The 16,904-nt window shown below is 38.8% G+C and overlaps 1 protein-coding gene across 1 annotated transcript in view; it reads left to right on the top strand.

Moving 5' to 3' along the window:
• The window catches only part of MYO7B (myosin VIIB), a 211,668-nt gene that overhangs the window by 162,647 nt on the left and 32,117 nt on the right, over positions 1-16,904 (top strand). The window contains exons 31-38 of the mRNA XM_089665566.1: positions 1,844-2,008; positions 3,742-3,859; positions 3,955-4,081; positions 9,422-9,615; positions 11,320-11,501; positions 12,346-12,470; positions 12,580-12,737; positions 12,949-13,102. Coding sequence (XP_089521692.1) covers positions 1,844-2,008; positions 3,742-3,859; positions 3,955-4,081; positions 9,422-9,615; positions 11,320-11,501; positions 12,346-12,470; positions 12,580-12,737; positions 12,949-13,102 — 1,223 coding nt within the window. The remainder of the gene's footprint in view (positions 1-1,843; positions 2,009-3,741; positions 3,860-3,954; positions 4,082-9,421; positions 9,616-11,319; positions 11,502-12,345; positions 12,471-12,579; positions 12,738-12,948; positions 13,103-16,904) is intronic.

The following is a 16,904-nucleotide window of genomic DNA, read 5'->3' as shown; positions in this document are numbered from 1 at the left end:
CCAGGTTCCCTGGACTGTGAGGAACAGGAATACTCCTCCTCAACCTGAGAGACTGATATCTATTGTTATCACTTTCCAGTGATAAAGAAGGAAAGACTTCCCTATTGTTAAGGCTGAGCTGAATATCCAACAAGTTAGGGAATTTCTTGCTTGGCTGGACAGGAGTATGGGTCTATCATGATAAGGAGCATTTTTCCAGGTCAAACAAAGGGTATTTTGGAGAGCTCTCAAATGAAATTGGCCTGGATGCTCTGAGATTTGAGAAGGACAAGAAAAGGTGCTAGGACCTTTATGAATACTTTGGGGGCAGAGCATAAATAATAAGGCAGTGCGGCAAACTAGAAATGATTGTTTGCCTCTACAGAGCACAGCAAATCCTTATGAGAAGGATGAATGGGAATATGCAGTTAGGAATCTTGGATATCTACGGACACCAGGTATTCCCCTTTTCTCTGAGAGGCAATGACCGACCTTCCGAATTCCATGCAAAATTTTGAAATTTGAAGGGATTTGTTGAGAGATTTTAGGTCCAGAATAGAACAAATACCTTCACTGGGCTTTGATACCATGAACAGGTTTGAATAGAATAATTTGAAACTGTCCTATAGGGATGATAGCACAACACACTCCCTATGACAAGAGATGATTCAGCAAAGCTGATTGACCTTAGACCGTTTTTGTTTGATTTAACAGAAGAGAACGCTGAGGGCGTAAAGTTTTGAACTCTATTTTGTACCCCTTTAAAGCCACTGATTAAACTCACAGTTGTGGGATATCTGTAATCTAGAGAGGGAAATTGTAACAAATGTCCCCTACTCAGTCAGAGCACCCCTTCATTGGGAAGAGGGTTTTGTGGAAGACTTGGTGGGCTGTTGTGTACAAGAAAGAAGTAGCTGAAATTAGGTTTTGAAGTTAAAACCTGGATAGAGTGATTAGGTGCTATGTGTTTTGAAAAGGTAGAGGCCTCCTAAGGAAGGGGAATTGGAATCTTTCATCATGGAAGTAGAACCTTCCTATCTGTGACATCTTTTATGAATTTGTCAAGAGCCTCCCAAAAAAGACATCTGCATCAAAGGGCATGTGTGTGAGGCAGAAAGGTAATTTCTGTAATTGCCCAGTTAAGGCTTCAGTCTGGAATACAGGTTGTTCATAACTTTAGTCAAGTTCACTGCCGTTTGACAGACAGAAATCGAAACAACAGCAAAGTGTTTAAAGAGAGCGAATGTAAAGAGAGCCCTTGGGAGCATCTCAAACTTCCTATCTGCAAAATATTGAATGGAGCAACATTTTCGATTGGTATAGTGGGATGTTTGTTTAAGACTGAGACAGCAAGGCCAACTGCCGGAACAGACCACTTTTTAGTAAACTCTTTTTCCATTGGATAGAGTTTGGCACTAATTTTTAGAACCATTTAGCTCTTTTCTGGAATGATCCAGTCATCATATATTGTCCATGCTTATGAATGGGAAATATCTTTATAGATTTTGCATGTCGCTTTGTGCCCAAAGGGGCATTTATAAAATATTAGAAAAAAAGAATAATATCAATGTAGCATCTCTCTCTGCTGAGCAGGGGAGAGGTGTTCAGAATATTCACTCTGCATATTCACTCTGGATACCAGCACACATGAAGAACTTAACTTTGAATGAGCCGTACTTCATTTTTATGGTTAAAGCAGGTATGTCAGGTGGTTAGTTTGTATCTACCCCCTTTCTGTATTTTTCTGCTTTTTTCACAATTGTTTCCTTTTGCCTTATGGCCTTCTGGCCTACTGCATAGTGTAGGTATTTAATTGTGGTACCATGATATTGTCACTGTATATAAACTCATCTTTCTCTTGCAGGAAGATGACATGGCAGAACTGTTGTCTAAACACTACTATATTAAATATGGTGAGATCTTGAAGGATGAGTTCATACAAAGTGCTATGAAAGACTGCATACCATCAAAGCAACTGCCCACAAAAGGAACTCACTGGGCAAATTTGTTGAAAGATGAGCATGCTAAGGTAATAATCTTGGCAAGAACTGCTTTGACAAACATTCATATATGGTATATTATGTTAGTAGTGATGTTTATGCCCACAATCCAACAAGTTAAAATGTATGTAAGCAAAAACCTAAAGGTGAGTATCAAACTTAAGGAGCACATGAAAAGCATATCAATAAAGGGTTGGTTATTGCTTTTCCAGGATCAGTGTATCATTTTCATCCCACTCTCACTTAATACACTCTTATTGTTCCATCTTCTGCTCACAAAACCTTTAGCCCCACTTTGCCAATATCACCTTGCGCCTTACTCTATCCAACCTAGGCTTTAATTTTTTCATCCTTTACACCTTTACCTTCAACCCCATGCAACTTTTGCCTAATAAAGTTCACAACACCGTCTACTCCATGCTGTTCACTCTCGGCACCCTCTCACTACACCATGTGTTTCATATGCAAAGTCTGAGTTTTCCTAATGGAGGTAAGGAAAATGTGGACTGTTCACAGTGTTCACATTGTCAAGTGGGTAAGTGTATTTTAGAAATTTCAGAGAGCTGTCATCTACAGTATTTTCTTGTGGCAAGGGCTACCCCTGAAGAACCATGTAAACCTCTTCTCCTGGTAGCAAGGCCACTTAGGCTCAGGTGATATCTAGGGACACAGTGACCGTTACCTCTCAAGTCTCCAAGTGTCTTTCGATGCTGCCTGTAAAATGATGAATGTATGCTAGATAAAATAACACCTAGTATAAATACAGTATTAAAAAAAGAATACTGCAAATATTAATCTACAATAGGGATGTGGCTGTAAGACATATTTACAAACAGGCATCTTTTTCATACCTTCTTTGCTAAAGCAAAGTGGAAAAAAGAGAAAATAGGATGAAAGGAAGCTCCTGACCTCCCAAAGAAATCAGCTAGTTTTTGATTAAACAACACAACTGTGGGAAACAGCAACTCCATTCATATGATAAACTAACAAAAAGGTAAAATTATTATTGAGTCTTGACAAAAAATTATCCAATTTTGGTGTCCATACCCATTGTCTATCCTAGGCATTTATATGCCTGCAGCTGTCACTTCTATATGTAAAAAGATGCTGTGTAGAATACTTAATTTTATTATCTCAACTTTCTTCCCAATTTCTGTATTCTAATCACTCATCTTTTATTATTTGTATAACTTAAAATGTGCTTATTTGTTTTAAGTACAACTTTGCTTTAGACAGAGTAGGGAGAGGTTAGAACCTCAGAGAGATTTACCCTCACTTCTAGTTCTGTCTGACACATGCCATCTGGACATGAACTGAAGGGAAATCTTCTTTATGGGGCCAGAAATAAAACCGTGACAGAGATTCTAAACCTTTTTCATTGTACTAGAGCATGTGCCTTTATCAAGGGTATTTTTCTACACTTCTGGATTTGTCAGACACCTATCAGATAAGTGTTACTTGCTCACCCTTACACCCATCAATTAGACAGGTAGTGAGAAGAACTCTCTTACACAGATACAAAAATAATAATAAAAAGTCCCTATGCTGTCCAAAACTAACAAAAACATTTTAGCTAGAATGGAACTTACTCTATGCCTGCTTAACCCCTTGTACAACTCTCACACAGACTTTCCTGCCTTATGTCACTGAGTTAATTGGAGCACTGCATGAAATGCTTTCTTAGAGGAATAGTTAGCGACTTCCTACAAACATAACATAACAAGTATTAGGTGGTCTTCCAATATATGTTTATGTGTTAAAGGCACAGTATGTGACAAGTAAGACTCCAGTACCAGAAGTAAAGGCGACAGTGGTGGATTACTCATGGCTGCAGTGGCCTCTGTTGTTTTCAAAGTTATTTGAAGCATCCAAGTTCTCTGGTAAGATAGACCACTACTATATCCAATCTTTATTTTAACTGTTGTGTACCTAGTCATGTTTATGTATCTCAACCATCATTTACGTCTTTTTGCAGGACCTAGTATAAACAGGAACCATTTTATTGTTGCAATAAACTGGAAGGGGGTTAGTTTTCTTGATGAAACTGAGAAGAAACTGCTGGACATTTCTTTTCCTGAGTTAATTGGCATCCATACTAAGAGGTGAATTCAGCCTAAGTAGTGATACACCATGTGATTTTGTTTCAGGATTTTATTATTATTATCCAAAGTCCACTGTCGCATGCAATGGGTTCTAACTGTTTGGGGATGAGTTGTTCAAGAAAGTAAAATTCAGATGTTGGCTAGAGGTGGGATAGGCTTGCCTGAAGAGAGTTTTCAAAGATTACTAAAGGTGAAGAGTGGAAGTTTATTACAAATCCAGCTCACCAAAACTGATATATTAACCACTTGCCCTCCAGAGGATTTACCCCCCTTCCTGACCAGGCCATTTTTTGCATTACGCTGCTGCGTTACTTTAACTGACAATTGTGTGGTCATGCAATGCTGCATCCAAATGAAATGTATGTCCTTTTTTCCCACAAGTAGAGCTTTCTTTTGGTGGTATTTGATCATCTGTGTGGTTTTTATTTTTTGCGCTATAAAAAAAAGACCCACAATTTTGAAAAAAACCCCCAATATTTTTGACTTTTTGCTATAAAACATATCCAGTAAAAAGAAAATTAAAAAATCAAATTTCGTCATACATTTAGGCCAAAATGTATGCTGCTACATGTCTTTGCTAAAAAAAAAAATCCTGTGAAAGTTATAGTGTCTCCAAATGGTGGTATACAGTGAAGGAAATAAGTATTTCATTCCCTGCTGATTTTGAATGTTTGCCCACTCACAAAGAAATGATCAGTCTAAAAATCGAATGGTAGGTGTATTATAACACAGAGACAGAATAGCAACAAAAAAGTCAAATGAAATGCATGTCTAACAAATTATGCATTGATTTGCATGTTCATGAGGGAAATAAGTATTTGATCCCCTTCACAAAACATGACTTAGTACTTGGTGGCAAATCCCTTGTTGGCAATCACAGAGTTCAGACGTTTCCTGTAGTTGGCCACAAGGTTTGCACACATCTCAGGAGGGATTTTGGCCCACTCCTCTTGGCAGATCCTCTCCAAGTCATTAAGGTTTGGTGGCTGACATTTGGCAACTCGAACTTTCAGCTCCCCCCACAGATTTTCAATCGGATTAAGGTCTGGAGACTAGCTAGGCCACTCCAGGACCTTAATCTGCTTCTTCTTCAGCCACTCCTTTGTTGCCTTGGATGTGTGTTTTGGGTCATTGTCATGCTGGAACACCCATCCACTAACCATTTCAATGCCCTGGCTGAGGGAAGAAGGTTCTCACTCAAGATTTGATGGTACATTGCCCCATCCATCGTCCCTTGTTGTTCTGTCCCCTTAGCAGAAAAACACTCCCAAAGCAGAATGTTTCCACCACCATGTTTGACAGTTGGGATGATGTTCTTGGGGTCATAGGCAGCATTCCTCCTCCTCCAAACACGGCGAGTTGAGTTGATGCCAAAGAGCTCAATTTTGGTCTCATCTGACCACAACACTTTCAACCAGTCCTCCTCTGTATCATTCAGATGTTCAGTGGCAAACTTCAGATGGGCCTGGACATGTGCTTTCTTGAGCAGAGGGACCTTGCGAGCACTGCAGGATTTCAATCCTTGGTGGCGTAGTGTGTTACCAGTTATTTTCTTGGTGACTGTGGTCCCAGCTGCCTGGAGATCATTGACAAGATCCTCACGTGTAGTTCTGGGATGATTCCTCACTGTTCTCATGATCATTGACACTCCACGAGGTGAGATCTTGCATGGTGCACCAGACCTAGGGAGACTGACAGTTGTTTTGTGTTTCTTCCATTTGTGAATGATTGCACCAACTGTTGTCACCTTCTCACCAAGCTGCTTGGTGATAGTTTTGTAGCCCAGTCCAGCCTTGTGTAGGTATACAATCTTGTCCCTGACATCCTTGGACAGCTCTTTGGTCTTTGCCATGGTGGAGAGTTTGGAATCTGATTGTTTGATTGCTCCTGTGGACAGGTGTCTTTTATACAGGTAACAAAATAAGATTAGCAGCACTCCCTTTAAGAGACTGCTTCTAATCTCAGCTTGTTACCTGTATGACAGACACCTTTTAGCCAGAAATCCTGCTGAATGATAGGGGATCAAATATTTATTTCCCTCATGAACATGCAAATCCGTGCATAATTTTAGACATGCATTTTTTTTAGAAATTTTTGTTGCTATTCTGTCTCTCAGTGTTACAATACACCTACCATTCAATTTTTAGACTGATCCTTTGTTTGTGAGTGGGCAAACATTCAAAATCAGCAGGGGATCAAATACTTATTTCCTTCACTGTATATACTGGATTTTTTTTCTTTATATACTAGTAATGTCAGCAATCAGTGACTTATAGGGACTGCGGGACTGAAGGGGGTATTCTGACACTGGGGGACGACGACTGACTAACTGCCACTGACACTAATACAGTGAACAGTGCTAATAAAGATCACTGACAGGAAGGGGTTATATCTGGGGCGATCAAAGGGTTAACTGTGTACTGTTTTACTGTGTGTGCTGTGTGTGTTTTACTAGAGAAACGTACTGCTGTGTATTTCTCTGCACAGCAGAGAAATACACAGCAGCATGTTACTGCTGGCAGGAGGTCTCTCCCATGTCAGTGATACTCGGCGATTGCCGGATGCTGGCGGGGAATCTCCGTCCGAGACCCAGTGATCGAAATCTGCAGCCACCAATGGTGGCACGGGTAGGATGGCACGCGTGCGTGCCCCCTACCTAGAAATGCGAAATCACATATATACAGTCAGGTCCATAAATATTGGGACATTGACACAATTCTAACATTTTTGGCTCTATACACCACCACAATGGATTTGAAATGAAACAAAGAAGATGTGCTTTAACTGCAGACTGTCAGCTTTAATTTGAGGGTATTTACATCCAAATCAGGTGAACGGTGTAGGAATTACAACAGTTTGCATATGTGCCTCCCACTTGTTAAGAGACCAAAAGTAATGGGACAATTGTCTTCTCAGCTGTTCCATGGCCAGGTGTGTGTTATTCCCTCATTTTCCCAATTACGATGAGCAGATAAAAGGTCCAGAGTTTATTTTCAAGTGTGCTATTTGCATTTGGAAGCTGTTGCTGTCAACTCTCAAGATGAGATCCAAAGAGTTGTCACTATCAGTGAAGCAAGGCACCATTAGGCTGAAAAAACAAAACAAACCCATCAGAGAGATAGCAAAAACATTAGGCGTGGCCAAAACAACTGTTTGGAACATTCTTAAAAAGAAGGAACGCACCGGTGAGCTCAGCAACACCAAAAGACCCGGAAGACCACGGAAAACAACTGTGGTGGATGACCGAAGAATTCTTTCCTGGTGAAGAAAACACCCTTCACAACAGTTGGCCAGATCAAGAACACTCTCCAGGAGGTAGGTGTATGTGTGTCAAAGTCAACAATCAAGAGAAGACTTCACCAGAGTGAATACAGAGGGTTCACCACAAGATGTAAACCATTGGTGAGCCTCAAAAACAGGAAGGCCAGATTAGAGTTTGCCAAACGACATCTAAAAAAGCCTTCACAGTTCTGGAACAACATCCTATGGACAGATGAGACCAAGATCAACTTGTACCAGAGTGATGGGAAGAGAAGAGTATGGAGAAGGAAAGGAACTGCTCATGATCCTAGGCATACCACCTCATCAGTGAAGCATGGTGGTCGTAGGGTCATGGCGTGGGCATGTATGGCTGCCAATGGAACTGGTTCTCTTGTATTTATTGATGATGTGACTGCTGACAAAAGCAGCAGGATGAATTCTGAAGTGTTTCGGGCAATATTATCTGCTCATATTCAGCCAAATGCTTCAGAACTCATTGGACGCCGCTTCACAGTGTAGATGGACAATGACCCAAAGCATACTGCAAAAGCAACCAAAGAGTTTTTTAAGGGAAAGAAGTGGAATGTTATGCAATGGCTAAGTCGATCACCTGACCTGAATCCGACTGAGCATGCATTTCACTTGCTGAAGACAAAACTGAAGGGAAAATGCCCCAAGAACAAGCAGGAACTGAAGACAGTTGCAGTAGAGGCCTGGCAGAGCATCAGCAGGGATGAAACCCAGTGTCTGGTGATGTCTATGCGTTCCAGACTTCAGGTTGTAATTGACTGCAAAGGATTTGCAACCAAGTATTAAAAAGTGAAAGTTTGATTTACGATTATTCTGTCCCATTACTTTTGGTCCCTTAACAAGTGGGAGGCACATATGCAAACTGTTATAATTCCTACACCGTTCATCTGATTTGGATGTAAATACCCTCAAATTAAAGCTGACAGACTGCAGTTAAAGCATATCTTGTACGTTTTATTTCAAATCCATTGTGGTGGTGTAAAGAGCCAAAAATGTTAGAATTGTGTCGATGTCCCAATATTTATGGACCTAACTGTATGTGATTTTGCGCAGCCCTGCCGCCCTGTAGCAGTAGTTCTGCTATAGGGCGGTCGGGAAGCAGTTAATTATAAGTGGAATTGATGAACAGTGAGGTCTCCCTGGTATCATTCCTGATGGTAAATAAACTTCTACCTCACCTCCAAGGAAAATATAAAAGTGCAGAAACATTTTGAAGACCCCTTGTATATGTAATTACTGAAAGTGCACTACAGTTTTTCCTTCTAAAATTAATAGTCCAATAAAAAAAATGAAAACATGGAGCCTGAGAAGAGGACCTAAAGGCTACTCAAATAAATATTCTAGAACTGTCCTACATGAAAACCTAGTATAATTACCAGGATACTGCATTGCTAAAAAAGGGCACATTTTGTTATTACAGTAGATAAGACAAAGTGACATTTTGAAGTTTCATAAAGCATAGGGGCACTGTAAGGCTCCAAAATGTCACATTGCCTAGCCTGATAATTATATCTCTGAGCATAACAGAGTGCTGGTAATTATACTAGATCTGCAATTTATAGAGTTGCACCATCTGCTTTTTTTTCCCTAGAACACACTATTTATGGTCTGGAAGCCATTTTGGCTGAAGCTGAATATGCATTTTCTGTCCTAACTGAAAACACATAATTCACATTCATTCTCATTTGCCGAGAACTGCCACTTTGGCACAGGGACCTTACTGACAGTACAAGAAAGCAAAGTAATCTTCTTGGATGTACAGTAATGCTCTTTGTTTGTCTAATCGGTAGGCTTGGGTAGGTGAACTAAGCTATATTGATGGTGGCAGACAAACATGAGGTCATTGAAGTGCTGTTTTACATGGTTATGTCAATTTTACTGTGTCCTTATCAGTTTAATTTTATTATTGGAAATAAGATGGAGTGAAATAGATTGAATAGATAGATATAGACAGCACAAAACAGACTTGAAGAATGGACATTATAGCTTAATTATATCTGTGGAGAACTACTGTAAAATCCTAAGACATATCTTGTCATTTTTTTTTAGGGCTGCAAAGCAGTTTGGTCAGTGCTGTGTTTTAAATACAGTTCGTGGAGAACAATTTGTCTTAACAACACAAAACAGTGAAGAAATCTCTAAGCTGCTCCTTTACTTTGTGGATGGCCTGAAAGCCAGATCTGTGTTTGCGGTGGCTCTGCAGGACAGCTCCCGGACAGCAACCGAGTACAACAGCAAAACAGGCATGACCTAATGTCCCTACTTTGTAAACACAAGGAACAGTAAAATATATCTAAAGCCACAACTTTTGTTTTGTTTTAGATAAAGTAGGGAATGGATAAAACCTTTGGGGAGACTTCCCCTAATTTCCTTTACTAGATGTAGAAGGATTTCTCTGAATGAGGAAACTCTCTGGTTTGACAGTTGTCATTGAAACAGGTGTTTCCACTGGGTGATTACTTCTATATTCTTTTTTCAGCTATAGTTTAAAAATTTTGACTTTGGATTTTGATCTGCAGGACAAACAGAGAGAATGGATCTCTCCAGTGGGAATACAGACAGCTATAAAAACTGAACAGGGTTTCTAACCTTTACCTACTTCATCCAAAGCCACAAAAAAGTTCAGATTTTTATGCAAATCACATAGGAATGTACTGTTGTTTTTTGCATTTGCAGAGATATTATATACATAAATTATTGGAATTATTCCAACTGCTATGCAACATTATACACCACTTTGAAAATATGTAGCAGCGCAACCACGTTAGGAATCCTGTACCCATGTAATGTGTGCTGGCCAACCAAAAACACCCTATGGCAGGAGGACTAATAATACAGCTATGTGTATTTCTATATTCACTTTTGTATATTAAAAGTAGCAACTGCCATTATTTCATCACAGTTAATAGCCAATTCAGGAATGTTTCATATCAAACAATCCTATAATATTTTTCCTCTTCCAGAATTTTTGTTGGCGACACCTGCTTTTTCCAACATGTAAGCAGGTATCTGATGGGAAGGCTTTTATTTCTTTCCATGTTGGAGAGAAAAGCTGTACATGCATTGTATCTGTCACAAAGTCTTCAGTGAGATAAGGGAAAAGGGCCAAACTATCAGGTTTCATCTACAACTCATTTAGCGTAGTCATTATGAAGAATAAATTATGATCAATTGTTAGAGGTTACAGCAGTTTGCACATTTTTTCTTTTCTTACCATATAAATATGTTTTAAACAAGGCTTTCTTTGAGACAGTGCAGTGGACTGGGTTCCATGTAAACACGCACAAGTTAAAGTTTTACGAAACCCACAACAGTAAAATCAGTCTGTATATGCAGTAAAGCATGCTTGTTATACTCACTGTGGAACCTAAGGGGTTAATTCTTCGCATTGTGTAAAAAGGCTGTTTGATCCTCTCTTCTGTGATCCTCCCCTTCTTCCAGTGTCTCCTAAATATCTCCTGATAGAAAAGAGGCTTGGGGGCAAGCTGCACATGTTCAGTTTTGTGTGTATTGCTAGAGAGTTTTTTTTTTCCTTGAGAGTGCATGTGATCAGCACAGGGCCAATCAGCACTGTCTAGACAGAGGTCAGGGGTCCTGCAGCCTCCTACAGGAGAATTAAAACTCCTCCTACAAGCCATAACCAATGCTTTTCTGGACACTGATTGAAGTCACCAGACTATAATATTTTGTACTGTGGGAGACCAGATATATTGAATGCAGGGTCATGGGTTTAGTAACACTTTAAAATTGCTAATGGCAGTTTTTAGATTGTTGGCTGTATGTATCATCTTACTTAATAAAGCATAACCTGATTCATGTATAGGTTTTGCATCAGATTACAGAGGACACAGAATGTGCACAAAGAGAGAGAGTTTTTCTATTTTATTGTTCTCTATATATCTAACTATCATTAGAGCATTAACACAGATATATCATTCTTTCCCTAGATGAACCTGAGCTTTTGAGTTTTCGGAGTGGAGACCTTCTACAGCTTAACAGGAGTCCAGAGTTCCAGTCAGGGCGCAATTGGATCTATGCCACAAATGAGAGGACTGGCAATAGTGGGACTGTGCCACTGGATGCCATCCATATTGTACCAAGTCTTAGTAAACCCACCCCTGAGATAATTGTACGCATCTCTACAACCTTTTTATGTGAAACAAACAGGCTTATTAATGAAAGTTGTGAGGGCAACTCATGATGTTTAGTGATAAATATAATTCAGTCAGATTTCTTAATGAAATCGAATTAGTGAAAGACGAACTCTGGGTAGTAGTGTTGGTAACTTTCCTTTGTGTTTTTAGTTTTACTATTGAATAACCTGAAATGTACCCAAAAAATCTTCACCAAAGTTAAGGAAAACAAAATTGTTCATAGATACAGGATTTGTCTTCAAAAACATAAATCTCATTTGCAGGAACTTGTCATGGTGCAACCAAGTAAAATTGCATATGAGCACAAACACTTGGGTTGTCAACAGTTTTTCCACCTATTAGTTGAAATGTGTGAGTTGATTTCAGAAAGATATGTGTCCATACACAATATATGATTGTCAACCATATTGGTCAGTGATGCTTGGAATAGGAAGAGCTTTAGTGCCTTTGAGCAATTTGCAGACAACATCTGACCGATCAGAAGGTGTCTGCAAAGGCTGACCTGGATTTCCTGGATGCTTTATCTTTGATGTGCCATACTTGAGCCATTGTCAATGGCTTCTACTCTCACAAGAGAAAGGCATGCTTAGTTGCAGATAATGCATAACTTCTCTATATTTTTAATATGACACGAGCCAGCTGGTGTGTGTCAGGCCTTTGTTATGATCACCAGTAGATTATATAGAAATTATAGGATGTAAACTAACCTGGATATTTTGTCATGCTGTGTTTTATTACAGAATTGGTATGTTATATTGTCTTTACTTCTTAATAATCTTAAATATTTCCAAATACGTGCTTTCCCATTTTATGTTTCAGCGACTGATTGCATTGTCTCCAGAACAGCGCAAATCAGAATTTGTTAACATTCAGTCTGATGACTTTGGTGAGCCAGAAGAGATAAAGCCATATACTTTGGAGGAGTTTGCTATGCAGTATTTCAGGTACTAAAAATAACACCAACAATGAAACACAGCATCTACACTCAGATGATATCATAATGCCATATATAAATGTAATTGATTTGATGATGACATTATGTGTATTATGCAGGTCTCCAGAGCCTGAGTCTGTTTCCAGGGCCTTTCTCCAAAGATCGCGAGCTAAGACTCAACTCTGGGCCTACTCCAGGGAACCCCTCAGACAGCCTCTGCTCAAGAAAGTGTGTAATATGCCTGATCTACGGGATTATGCATGCCAAGCTTTCACTGATATCCTTTTCCAATTCATCAAACTGGTGCTACCATAAAGGCTATAACCTAAGAAGTGGATTCAATAAACGTATTTAAAGTTATTTAAATAAACCTGTCGTGAAAGCAATGTGAAGTTTGTCTTTGCGCACACACACACTGACTTTACCGTTTTTTAAACATTTGCTTTATCCTGTTTTTTGCACTTTTTTTAAACCTTAACATGTTTTACCTATCATGAAGTACATGGGTGACTATCCATCAAAGCAGTCTCGCTCCCCAGTGGAACTTACAGATCAGATATTCTCAGGCCCAATACGTGAGGAAGCTCTAAGAGATGAAATCTATTGCCAGATAATAAAGCAAATGACAGGAAACAACAACAGGTATAAATATATTTTAGTGTAAACAAGTTCATTATTGTTTAGATATGGGACTAAAACTGGCTATACACTGATCAAAATGTGGACAGTTCAACAGGGGCCAGACAAAGTTCAATCAGTGTGTGGCCATCCCTGCTCCAAAGAAGGCAATTGTTTGATTGATTTCTGTCAAAGGGACATGCGGGAAACTTTTTCTCAGCTGCAGCTACAGTGTCTTCTGATCAATCTATTCTAACCATGGCAGGTGAAGTTGTCACAATACAGTGTACCAGCAGGGGGAAATTCCTCCATCCCCCTTGTTTGTGTGGATGGAGGAATCTGTTAGTTTAAAAAAAAAAATAACAGTATATGGCCAGTTTAGGTTAGTAAATTAATGAAAATAAACACAAATGGTTTAGGTTTGACTTGACTGACTAGTGTCTAGAACAAGGGCCTTGAACCTATTTTGGTGAAAACGGGAAGACGTTCTAACTAATAACTACACCATTTCCCAAGTTCTCAGAGACTGAACAGTTTACAAATTTGCAGGTAGAAACAAAAATGGTTTGATGGCTTTATTCATATATCAACAAAACACATTAGAAGTAGCCTATTATCTGAATTTCCCCTTATGCCAATGCACCTATGACAGCCTTTGTTTATTCTATGATGTTTGGAGCTTTTATACCTATGTAGTGCAGTGTTGGCCATTTATGGACCAGAACTACATAAAAATCAATTCTTGTGTACACCAAACTCTACAACAATAGCTATGAGAAGAAAGGCCACCACACTCCTTGAGTATTGCTGCTCTCCAGAAGGTGAAGGCAAATGCTACAATTACACCAGAACTTCATTAAATGGCTAGTCTACCTAGAACTGTTATTCAACTCCAGACTGGGCCAACCTCTCACGTTTTTTGTTTTACATTTGTATACATAACTTTTTTACCAAGGTCTCTGGTGTGGTCAATTGACATCATGGGTTATGCTGCAGTTCTCTGCAGCATGCTCCTATGAGCCCACGGTGGTTTTCTGACATGTACCCTGGAGACCCATTATCTTTAAACCCAGAAAAGGAGTGGTGCTGGATTGTGAGGACAGCTGGAGAGGGTGAATTTTGCAGCAATATCTGTTTTTTTTTTTAATTCTAACTGGTATAAATCAGTTGTATTATTTTATTGCTTTCTGTAAGCTACAGTTGGGCTTTTATTATTTAGTACATGTTAGGGAGTTGAACATTTTATGATTTCTTATATCACTGTGGAATCCTGTTCCTGAGTTCCCAAATGTACACACCTGTAGTAACCAAGTAAGGGAGATTTCATGACAAGAGACCCCAAGAGATATAAAGACAGAGGATGCCTGTGCCCAGAATATTCTGCTTATAACTAAAATATAAATTTTGGTGTTATACAGTTGTCCTCAAAAGCCCACTGTACTGCGCTTACATACATAGTTACTGTACATAGTTAGTGTGGTCTAAAAAAAAGACAAAAGTCCATCCAGTTCAACCATAAAAAAAAACTTAATAATCCTATTCCCACAGCTGATCCAGAGGAAGGCAAAAAAACCCCCAGCAAAACATGATCCAATTTGCTCCTGCAAGGAAAGAAATTCCTTCCCGATCCCCCGAGAGGCAATCGGATATTCCTTGGGTCAACTTTACTTATAAATGTTAGCATCCAGTTATATTATGTGTATCTAGGAAATAATCCAGGCCTTTTTTAAAGCAAGGAAATAAAAGCCATTTCAGTCTTTGCAGATGACACCAAGCTGTGCAGTGGAATAACGTCCTTACAGGATGTCTTCAACTTACAAGCTCACATCAATGCACTGTTTAATTGGGCAACTATGTGGCAAATGAGGTTTAATGTTGATAAATATAAGGTTATGCACTTGGGGGCTAAGAATCTGCATGCATCATACATACTAGGGGGGTACAACTGGGGGAATCAATGGTGGAGAAGGATCTGGGAGTTCTGGTAGATCACAAGCTTAATAATGGCATGCAATGCTAAGCTACAGTTTATAAAATGAGCAAAATCCTATCTTGTATCAAAAGAGGTATAGACTCCAGAGAGATATATATCATTTTACCCCTGTACAAATCATTAGTAAAACCTCATCTGGAATATGCAGTTCAGTTTTGGGCACCAATTCACAGAAAGAACACTGAGAAACTGGAGAAAGTACATAAGAGGCACAGAGGAGCTCAGCTATGAGGGAAGATTAGAGGAACTGAATTTATTCTCTCTTCAGAATAGGAGATTAAGGGGGGATATGATCAACATGTATAAATACATCAGTGGTTCATATAGTGAACTCGGTGTAGAACTATTCACCCTGAGGTCCTCACAGAGGACAAGGGGGCACTTTTTACATCTAGAGGAAAAGAAATTTAATCTCCAAACATGAAAAGGTTTCTTCACAGTGAGAGCTGTGAAAATGTGGAATAAACTCCCTCAAGAGTTGGTTCTGGCCAGCTCAGTGGATTGCTTCAAAAAAGGCCTGGATTCTTTCTTAGATACACAGAATATAACTGGTTACTAATATTTATAGGTAAAGTTGATCCAGGGAATATCCGATTGCCTCTGAGGGGATCAGGATATGCTTCCTGCAGGAGCAAATAGGACCGTGCTTTGCTGATTTTTTTGCCTTCCTATGGATCAACTGTGCATATAGGACTATAACTTTTTTTTTTTTTAATGGTTGAACTGGATGGACTTTTGTTTTTGTCAGTCAGACTAACTATGTAACTTATTGTTGTAGTCTTTTTAAATGTTTAAACAATGATAGAGTTCCTTAATTTTTATATTTAATAAAAGCTCTTTTGTTATTATTTAGAGCTTTTTTAACTTTGGCCGTAAGCCACATAGGTTTGATTTTTAGCCTTTTAAACTTGTTGCCCATGGGAATATATTTTTACCTGCGTATAAATCACAACTCTATTTATCACAGAAACTGAGGCTGTCATAACATGTCCTGCCGCATATAAAATACTCAGTGACAAGTTTTATCCATCTGATGTGCTTCTTCGCACAGAAATATTAGTCCTAAAAGATAGTCCAATATTAGTTCAGCTCCAATTTTATGAAGAAGCCTTGAAGGCATTAATTTGATGGACATTTCTATATCTTGATCTGAAATCCAAGACATTCCTATAATTAACTAAAAATAAAAAGATTTTTTTTAAATTTGAATTAAAGTTTAATTTTAGCAAGCCTTTGAATAAATATTCCAGTTGACACAGAATTGATGTACAAGTAATATAGCATACATTCACAAGATAGATAATGTGCAATAAACCTCCTCATACAATTCCCATTTATACATGATGATTTGTTACATTGCCTTAATTGTATGATTTGGAAATGTAGTGACAAGTTTACAGAATAAATAAAAGTGAGACTCCTGACCTTGGTTTTTACACTTTTTTAAAAAATTATTAGTAAAACGTGTACATTTGAGGCATAAAAATAAACACATAGCAAAAAAAATAGGTTAAAAAAAAAATACCCATCTCACAAAAAATGCTAGGTATTCAGTCTGCTTCAATTTTTAATAGTTCACTGTATTTAGCTTTCAGCCTGTATTAGTGTGATAATTATTTCTATGTAAATGATCCTTGTATTTGCCTACAAATTAATTATATAATCAAAAGCGAATTGAAACCTTTAAATAGGTAGGAGGGTTGTTCAAGTCAAACCAGGACTTTTAATGTTACATGTCTAAAAAGGGATGCTAGCGTGGCGGTACCACACGCAGTAGTATGTGGCATGTGTGTCCTAGGCGGCGCACATGTCACAGGCCAGTTCAGAGACCAT

This window comes from Staurois parvus, unplaced genomic scaffold (assembly GCF_062004578.1).
Source record: "Staurois parvus isolate SC_StPar_1 unplaced genomic scaffold, SC_StPar_1.0 ptg000049l, whole genome shotgun sequence".
Lineage (NCBI taxonomy): Eukaryota > Metazoa > Chordata > Amphibia > Anura > Ranidae > Staurois > Staurois parvus.
This window is presented reverse-complemented; position numbering and strand designations above follow the sequence as displayed.